General features: G+C 37.9%; 2 protein-coding genes across 2 annotated transcripts; one reads left to right on the top strand and one right to left on the bottom strand.

Annotated features, from left to right (window-relative positions):
- Window positions 1–1,819: 1,819 nt before the first annotated feature.
- On the top strand, window positions 1,820–6,009 carry LOC140963731 (cellulose synthase-like protein D1). Its single transcript, XM_073423111.1, has 6 exons — window positions 1,820–2,594; window positions 2,831–3,260; window positions 3,445–3,828; window positions 4,003–4,378; window positions 4,476–4,863; window positions 4,943–6,009. The coding sequence occupies exons 1-6, from the start codon at window positions 1,978–1,980 to the stop codon at window positions 5,901–5,903; spliced, it is 3,156 nt and encodes a 1,051-aa protein (XP_073279212.1). The 5' UTR covers window positions 1,820–1,977; the 3' UTR covers window positions 5,904–6,009.
- A 644-nt stretch (window positions 6,010–6,653) lies between these two features.
- Window positions 6,654–9,314, bottom strand: LOC140958897 (putative vesicle-associated membrane protein 726). The gene is made up of 5 exons (XM_073416489.1): window positions 8,925–9,314; window positions 7,965–8,106; window positions 7,778–7,898; window positions 7,618–7,680; window positions 6,654–6,996 (listed from the first exon to the last, which is right to left on the bottom strand). Exons 1-5 carry the CDS (start codon window positions 9,115–9,117, stop codon window positions 6,850–6,852), a joined length of 666 nt encoding a protein of 221 aa, XP_073272590.1. The 5' UTR covers window positions 9,118–9,314; the 3' UTR covers window positions 6,654–6,849.
- Window positions 9,315–9,548: the final 234 nt, after the last annotated feature.

Here is a 9,548-nt window from a genome sequence, read left to right as displayed (position 1 = left end):
TTTGTAGGTGGGGGAAGTGGGGACTTTGGTGGCTCATCTTCCTATACAGTCTCAGGAGATGGATTTTGGAGACTTGGAGTGGTGTCCCTTGGTGATAATATGTCTCCAAAGAGCTCCGTCATCGACCACACCACATCATCCACAAAAGTTAGAGGAACTTCCAGTAGTGGTGTATCTGATGCAGTAGCAGATCTTGCCATATCCCCAAGGGCACAACCTGCATTTAAAAAAAAGAATTTGATTAGACCCTTAAACATGGATGAACTTAAAAGGAATTTTTAATTTCCAAGTTCAGATTTACCCTTACCAATCCATTGACCAATTGAAGGACCTGTAGCAAGTTTAGGAGAAGATGTGATAGAAGATGGTACCTCTTGAGAAGGCTGTACCCCGGTTGGGTTGGGTTTGGGTCAGAGGTTTTAGCATGTTCTTCGACCGCTGCTTGCTTGACCGATTCCTTTCTTGTAGATCCTGCATCGGTAAAGATGGGCTCTTCAACCGCTTCCTTCTCTATAAAGAGCCCAATGTCTTTGTCTATCAATTCGACGGTTGAAGTACCTCCATCCTTGTATTTCTTTGAGAGAGGAGTTCAAACTCCAGTCGAGAGATAACCTCAGCGTCATCAAGGGTTGTGCGGCTCTGTGGGTAGAAATTTGCATTTCTCTCAGTGATGATCAACCGCAACAAGCTCTCTTTCAGTTGTAACTACACAAATGATCTCCGGCCAAGAGCCAATTCAATTTTTTTTTTTCAGATTTTGCCCAATCCAACATCCGACAACTCCACATTGACCAACTTCTCGAGCAAATATCACTGGAGAATGGTTTTGAATGTAACAGATGTTCGGTGTTCGAACCATCTGTCAAACATTCTCATCCACCAAGTGGCGGTCTTCAAGACTTGAGACAATATCAAGGAGATAACTGGCTAAACCTTGGACGGAGCGGTTGAAGAAAAAAATAAAATAAACTATACTTATATTCAAGAAATATAATACTAAATTAACAAAAGTTAGTTACATTAATTTTCATATGAACGCAGTCTGTTTGATTTGATTAATTTTTATTCAAAGTTTGAACCAAACCAATTTTACTGTTCGTTGGATTTTAAAAGTAAATCCGTTTGTTTTACAGTTTGGTTTAGTTTTTTATATATATATGGATACCCACCCATATCCCACTACAGGATAGGAGTGTTAAAAAACTAAACCGAACTGTAAAACAAACGGATTTACTTTTAAAATCCAACGAACAGTCAAATTTATATATATATATATATATATATATATATATATTCGAAGATCTTCGATGATACGCATTTGGATTTGTTAGATACAAAGTAATAGTTGTAAGAGCCTACTGACTGTTTGTGCTTGAGTGGACTTGGGCCGGAATCTGATAGCATGATATCAGATGAGCATCAACAGGAACACATGCCATAAATCCATAATCCTGCTCTAATACTATATTTTGACATATATTTATTTTCGTTGTTTCTTCAAAGATAAATATTGTTTTAATAGATAGATTGAATATTTGGCAAAATAAAATTTTCATTTTGGGATGTTGAATTTAATGAATTTTCCCCACTACTTTTTGTTTAAAAGTTCTGTTAAAAGTTGTTCAAATTAAATTTCATTTTTCTCTCAATTAGCATTTTGAGAGGCTTGGAGTGAAACAAGGCTTCGTGTCCACTGGATGAAATTAAACTTCGACACCTTCTTTTTTTAGCATTTTCTTTGCCATAATACTCTTTCTTCATTACCTTGCACCGATTTTTTCTCCTTTTCCTCACCATACTTCTTTGAAAAATCTGATCATTTTCTTGATTTTTCCTCCAAAGATTCAATTACCTGCAAAATAAATCCCATTTGTGTTCATGTTTTGCATGAAAAACAGACCATAAATCTACATCTGATCCAAGATTCCATGCATTCATATGGACAACATGAGGAACTAACCCAAGATTAATCATTCAATGGCAACATCATCAGGTCCAAGGAGGCAATCATCCTCGGTCGGCGGCTCTGCGGAACGACCGCCTGTAAAATTCGCACGTCGGACGTCAAGCGGACGTGTCGTGAGCCTTTCTCGAGACGATGAACTAGATGTCCCGGGAGACTATGCAACCCAAAATGACTACATAAACTACACGGTTATGATGCCTCCTACACCAGATAACCAGCCAGCAGCCTCGTCCAGTGCCAATGCATTTGGAGACAAGCCCGATGGCCCAACATCTTTCAATGCACCGCCATCGAGATTCCGTACGGATTCCCAACATGTTAGAACGGGCAGCCAGGGTGGAAACGAAGATGGTGGGGGTAATATGTCCGGAAAGCTAGATCGTAGAATGTCGGTTATGAAGAACAATAATAAGTCGATGTTGTTAAGGAGCCAAACGCAAGATTTCGACCATAATCGTTGGCTTTTCGAGACGAAAGGGAAGTATGGGATTGGGAATGCATTTTGGCAACAGGATGAGGATTCATTTGATCATGATACTGGGATGAGCATGCAAGATTTCATGGACAAGCCATGGAAACCATTGACCAGAAAAATTAAGGTTCCTGCAGGGGTACTCAGCCCATATAGGTGAAAATTTATGTAATGTAATTTACATATAGATATATACAGGTCATTCATTATAAATGGGAAGTAAGGGTAATCACTTTTGGTTACAATGAAAAGATTTGAATTTCGCAAAACAAGTCGCAACTCGACTGAACTCCTATAACTTAGTATCTAACTTTTGACAGTCCAAACTTTATTAGCTAACAGAGCAATGATACATATCTCTACATTGTATTAACTAAATTTTTCCTGCACAGATTACTTATTGTGTTCCGAATGATCGCACTGGCTCTATTCCTTTCATGGAGAGTACGAAATCCAAATGAGGATGCAATGTGGTTGTGGGGAATGTCTATTGTATGTGAGATATGGTTTGCATTTTCTTGGCTTCTCGATATACTTCCGAAGTTCAATCCAATAAACCGAGCAGCGGACTTGGTTGCTCTTAAAGACAAGTTTGAATCGCCTTCTCCCGCAAATCCAAATGGACGGTCAGATCTTCCTGGGGTCGATGTTTTTATATCTACGGCTGATCCAGAAAAAGAGCCTCCTTTAGTCACTGCTAACACCATTTTATCCATTCTTGCTGTCGAGTATCCTGTTGAGAAATTATGTATTTACTTATCAGATGATGGTGGGGCGATTCTCACATTTGAGGCCATGGCCGAGGCTGTCAAATTTGCAGAGGTATCATTAGTATCTGAGAGTTATATCAAGACTCATCGAGTACAATATGAAATTTGATAGTTTATGTATTGATGAATTAGATAATAACCTTTATTTCTTTTGTAAATGTTGCTGATAAATAATTTTAAATAAATTTATCATATGATATTGAGTAAACTATTCACTGAGATGTCTTGATCAACAGGTGTGGGTGCCATTTTGTCGGAAACACAATATAGAGCCAAGGAATCCAGATAGTTACTTCAACCAGAAAACGGACCCGACAAAAAATAAGAAACGTCCTGATTTTGTAAAGGATCGGCGTTGGATCAAGAGGGAGTATGATGAGTTTAAGGTCAGGATTAATGGTTTGCCTGAAGTTATACGCAAAAGGTGTGAAACGTATAACAAAAACGAGGAAACGAGGGAAAAAAAACTCATCAGAGACAAAAACAATGGTGTTTTGCCCCCTAACGAGAAAATCGAGGTCACCAAGGCTACATGGATGGCAGATGGAACGCATTGGCCCGGAACCTGGCACAAGCCCGTGATTGATCACTCAAAGGGAGACCATGCTGGTATTTTGCAGGTATCAACAACATTACAAATGAATAATTTTACGATAAAATTTCACTTGAATTCCGAAAAGAAAAAAAGTCAGAAATTGCATTAAACTTATATATGTTCAAGATAACAGTAGGAGCTTATGTCAAGATTTTTTTGAAAATACTTTTTCTTGAATTCTTAGCCTGTTTGCGTATAGGTTATGAGCAAGGTACCCGAAAACGATCCAGTAATAGGAGGTCCCGATGAAGGGAAATTGGACTTTACAGGTATTGACATCCGGCTTCCCATGTTTGCCTATGTTTCACGCGAAAAACGGCAGTGTTACGATCATAACAAGAAAGCTGGAGCCATGAATGCACTGGTGAGAGCATCAGCAATATTATCCAATGGACCATTCATTTTAAACTTGGATTGTGATCACTATATCTATAACTCTATGGCTATCCGGGAAGGCATGTGTTATATGATGGATAGAGGGGGTGACCGTATTTGCTACATCCAGTTCCCACAAAGATTCGAGGGAATAGATCCCTCAGACAGATATGCTAATCATAACACTGTCTTTTTCGACGGTAAGAAAAAGTGAACTTAATTGTGATTTTTGTATTACATCAATAGACTTGGATCTGTTTGCTTGATTCTCGAATGGTTGTTTACCTGAAAAAGCAGGAAATATGAGAGCCTTGGATGGACTCCAAGGTCCGGTGTATGTGGGAACAGGATGCATGTTTAGGCGGTATGCGTTGTACGGTTTTCATCCACCGAGGGCAAATGATTATACAGGCATTATTGGACAAAACAAGGCCCCCGCCAAGAAAATCCAGCCTCAATCAGAAGAAGAGGAGCCGCTAAATGAGCATCCTGACCTGAACTTACCGAAAAAGTTCGGGAACTCCACCATTTTCACTGATTCTATACCTGTTGCTGAGTTTCAAGGACGACCACTTGCTGATCATATCTCGGTCAAGAACGGTAGGCCTCCCGGTGCATTACTTGTTCCACGCCCCCCTCTCGATGCCCCTACCGTCGCTGAAGCAATCGCTGTCATTTCTTGTTGGTATATTTGTGGCTCACCCTTTTTTTTGTGCATTATTATTACAATGTACCTATACTCATTTCATTATCTTCAATGACAGGTATGAAGACAAGACGGAATGGGGAGACAGAATAGGTTGGATATATGGATCAGTGACAGAAGATGTAGTTACAGGCTACCGAATGCACAACCGTGGGTGGCGTTCAGTTTACTGCATAACGAAACGAGACGCCTTTCGAGGGACAGCGCCCATCAATCTCACTGATCGTCTCCACCAAGTGCTCAGATGGGCCACAGGATCAGTCGAGATCTTCTTTTCACGAAACAACGCCCTATTAGCAACCACGCGCCTCAAGTTTTTACAACGTATTGCATACCTAAACGTTGGTATCTACCCATTCACGTCCATTTTCCTAGTCGTCTATTGCTTCCTCCCTGCCCTTTCCCTCTTCTCTGGACAGTTCATTGTCCAATCACTCGACATCTCGTTCCTCGTCTACCTCTTGATCATAACCTTGGCACTAATGCTCATTTCCCTCCTCGAAGTAAAATGGTCCGGCATTGGCCTTGAGGAATGGTGGCGGAACGAGCAATTTTGGGTCATAGGGGGCTCGAGCGCACATCTAGTGGCAGTGTTACAAGGGCTCCTAAAAGTCATAGCCGGGATCGAAATCTCATTCACTTTGACCTCAAAATCCGCAGGTGAAGACGAAGACGACATTTACGCAGATCTTTATATTGTGAAATGGACCGGACTCTTCATAATGCCACTAGCTATCATTATTGTCAATATAGTCGCCCTCGTTATCGGCGCTGCACGAACTATATACAGTGTGATCCCGCAATGGAGCAAGCTCTTCGGAGGTGCATTCTTTAGCTTCTGGGTTCTGGCTCATATGTATCCATTTGCAAAGGGACTAATGGGGAGAAAAGGGAGATTGCCCACTATTATATATGTTTGGGCAGGGCTTATTTCTATTACAGTTTCTTTGCTTTGGATTATCATTAGCCCACCTCAGGGGAATAATGATGCTGCAGCACATGGTGAGCTTACATTTTGATCTATCCGATGTATTCTTACATTGTCATTCGTTTCGTAGTATTTCCAGAAACACTCTTTTGTAGAATATGCAAAATGCAATAGAATCTGATACAACTTTTATCTTATTTTTTTGTACACGCACGAAAGAATATCGAATCCATAAGCGAAAGAAGAATGCAATTTTCTCACAAGCTTGACGATATTTCGAGATTGTGGATAAACATAGGTGTTCCGATTTTCGCTTTCAGATTACTATTGTTTTTAAACGTTCAAAAACACTACCGTTGAACCGGGCTCGGCTCAAGACATGTTCCGCTTAGTTGTGTTGAGCTTCATTTTCACGAGTTTTGAGCTGAAGCTCATCTATTTTCAGTGGACATTGACAACATCACAGATCTTAAAGATAGCTTACACAGAAAACAGATTCCGAAATTTCTCAAGATTTATATTATATATGATTCATTTACTATATTCAAGTATTCAAATCACATGTTTATTTTGCATTTGCATAATCAAAATAATCAAATATATATGCATCATATGATAATTATGATGAAATCTTATAATCTATATGATTTTGTTGATGGATTAATTTTGAAAGATAATTTTAACAATGAACACGCAGTCATAGAGAAAGATACAGGTGCTTGGGCTTAAGAAAAAAATATTTTGTTACACGAAATATAAATGTAAAAAATTTTTCGCGAATCAAACTATAAATCGGATGCGTTTAGCTAATCATCAATCAAATGAAATTATTATGAACGAACTCAAGAATATATTAACACGTATTGGCGTGAAATATTCTCTTAAAATGTGAAGTATACACAAAAAATAATCCGAAGTTTTAAACTGTTTACCTTCTGCAAAGCACTTGCATGATCTATACATCAGATTCTACTTACTGCAGGCTTAAAGAACAGGATATTCTAGGCAAAATATTTGGCAAAATAGGCTAACATCTACTAAAAACATTTGAAGCCGTGGCAAACGGTCAAAATGATGATCAGAATTAATGCTAAGATAATACCAAACACGATCAGTTTTATCTTCATGTTGTGAATCCACATTTTCCTCCTCATCTTGGTTCCTTGCGTTCGAAAATCTTGAGCCTGAAACGCGATGGAAGAACATAGAAAACACACTTTTTAGAAAAATAGATGGCAATGTATGTATGCATGCTTGATTCAAGAACATAGATTATTGCAATGTATGAATTATAAGTTCAAACGAGATAATCATGAAACGTTGGGAGAGAAACTGATGATGGTTCTTCTTGTTCTTTCAAAGTTTTCGCCATAATTTTTTCGAGGTTATACTTTAAAAAAAAAAATCTCCATTCTAATCACCACCCAAGATATAGAAGCAAGACAATTTTTAAAATTAGAGCTGATGTTTACTTTTCAATTCAAATATTTGATCACTAAAGTAGCTAAAGTGCCACATTTCAATCTGTGTTCCCCAGAGACTGGCAAAGCAATTGCAGCAGATACAGATTACACAAGATTTATCTGAAAGAACATTCTTGTGAATTAGGTGGTTGCTACAGGCATCTCAGGTATGTTGATTGTAGCACTCATTTTTATCACGCACTTCATTTCTTCACACTTTTTATGCAAGAAATTATATATGAGTGTCGCATCACATTTCCGACTGCAAAACGCAACATATTCTATATTTGAAGCTAATATGTTGTAACATAAACAAACACATGGAAGATCCTTCAAAGTAACCTGTGATCGAAGATTCTCGGTTTTGTCGACAAGTAGTTCAACTTTTTCTCCACGGTCAAGAACCTAATGAACAGTAAGTAAGCCAAAACCATATAGAGCAAGCAATTAGCAACCCATTATGAAGCTTCCGAATGCGAAGGGACACTCGAAACTTATTTACCTTCTCAATGTTTTCCATCATCACACCTTTAACTTGAGAAATCTGATCTTTCACTTTAGCAAGTTTACTGATTTCTTCAGGATGATCGACGCAATATTGCATATGCTCTTTCAATTTCGGCCTAAAATGCGAAAAAAATATATGGTCAAGTCGGACAGAAAGGACTAGAGAAAAGGAAAGGACTTACCCAAATTCTCTTTTTAGGCCATTGGCACCAGTTGTTGAGGCTTTTCCTCCTCCATATCTCTTGCTAAAATCATCCTTAACTCGCTCCAAAAAGGCCATTGGAATTTGCCTACCAGCGGATTCCACGGCAACAACACAATAGGCTACAAAGATTGAGCATATGTTACAAAAATGTGAGACAGAATTTTTCACTGATGAGATCTATTTAAAACTAAACCTGTGGAGAGTATACAAAAATACCAAAAAAAAGAAAAAACAACATTCCAAATATTCGTAATGTAATCAACAAATGATGACGCAGTCGATCCTTTCAATTTTTCTTATAATAGAGCTTACAAGTGACAAGTCTTGACAAACCTCAAAAAAACCCAAAAAAGTTTATAGTGATTTGAAAATTGAAAACTCAGCTAAACTATCATATTTGACTAAACATTAATTTTTCTCCCCTCCTTAAAACTGGGATTGAGGAGGTACCTCTTCAGCCTTACGCCATGTCCAGCCACGGAGCTAAGAAATTATCTTATTACTCCAAGATATTGTAGGATATTTTAAAACAAGGGAAAAAAAAATGCAATTTTGGTCCTATAAATCTGTCTTTTTGTGTTTGATCATCTACGTTGTTCTTTTGTTGTTTTTTTTTTTCTCCAAATTTTGATCATTTTCCGGATGTGACACTCAAATTTGCACTGGCATATCAGCAGATGAAGATTTAAATCATTCAGAAAATTAAAATTCTATTTTTATTTGAGCTTCTCCTTTGCGTTTCAATCGACGCCCGCAATTAATATTATCTACGTTACTGACTTTTGTTTTCTTTTTCTATCTTTTAAATATCATTTCTATTTACTAAAAAAAAAAAATACAGCAAACGAACTCCAAAAACCAAAACGCGAATGCAATAACCAGAAAAGTAAACAAGATCATTGAAATTTTCTTTGAAGAAAGAAATGTAGAAACATACTGAATCCATTATCCACAAGGTAATTAAACGTGTGGTCATCACAATTGTAGGTGAATTTGTTATTCGAAGCCGGCAGCTTCTGCAGGCATTGAGAGGCAATGTTGGTGAAGTTCCCCGTGAATTCTGTGTACTCCGCCAAAATCACCGCACTCCTCGCCACGAAGCTGTAGATTAACGACTGCTGACCCATCATGCAAAGTTACAATCTTTTCCGAAAGTGATAAATTATAAATAAGAAAAACCCATAATCCAAGATCAAGGAAGGGGAAAAGGCAAGATCCAAAAGATGAAAGCTGGAAATGGGTTTGTGTTGATGGAAGAATGGACGGGAGGAAACTGAGGAAATGAGTGGTGAACTAAGGTACGGGACTAAGCATGCATACAGCCTCCCGTTTTAACTCAAAGGCCTTCAAAATATACTATATTTTTTTGCTTTACTTTTGAATATGAAAATTACAATTTTGATCGTGTGTTGGTCTTGTGAATTTGGTGTCTTAATACATTATCCTTTTCCTTTAAAAAAGTAGTCTTTTGTCTTGCAATTTTCATTTCTCAATGGGAATACTGACATGATATTAACTATAAAATCGTGTTTTATGTGATGTCAAAATTAATGTGGAAAAA

The sequence above is a fragment of the Primulina huaijiensis genome, chromosome 2 (genome assembly GCF_012295235.1).
Source record: "Primulina huaijiensis isolate GDHJ02 chromosome 2, ASM1229523v2, whole genome shotgun sequence".
Taxonomy (NCBI): domain Eukaryota; kingdom Viridiplantae; phylum Streptophyta; class Magnoliopsida; order Lamiales; family Gesneriaceae; genus Primulina; species Primulina huaijiensis.
Note: the sequence above shows the minus strand (reverse complement) of the source record. Positions and strands in the feature narration are given on the sequence as shown.

Bases quoted from the DNA above. Each gene is read 5' to 3' on its own strand.
- LOC140963731 (XM_073423111.1), top strand. From the start codon at position 1,978: ATGGCAACATCATCAGGTCCAAGGAGGCAATCATCCTCGGTCGGCGGC. The intron at 3,261-3,444 runs GTATCATTAGTA...CTTGATCAACAG, and splicing joins AGGCTGTCAAATTTGCAGAG to GTGTGGGTGCCATTTTGTCG. The intron at 3,829-4,002 runs GTATCAACAACA...GTTTGCGTATAG, and splicing joins ACCATGCTGGTATTTTGCAG to GTTATGAGCAAGGTACCCGA.
- LOC140958897 (XM_073416489.1), bottom strand. From the start codon at position 9,117: ATGATGGGTCAGCAGTCGTTAATCTACAGCTTCGTGGCGAGGAGTGCG. The intron at 8,107-8,924 runs GTATGTTTCTAC...CAATCTTTGTAG, and splicing joins CCTTGTGGATAATGGATTCA to CCTATTGTGTTGTTGCCGTG. The intron at 7,899-7,964 runs GTAAGTCCTTTC...TTCGCATTTTAG, and splicing joins GGCCTAAAAAGAGAATTTGG to GCCGAAATTGAAAGAGCATA.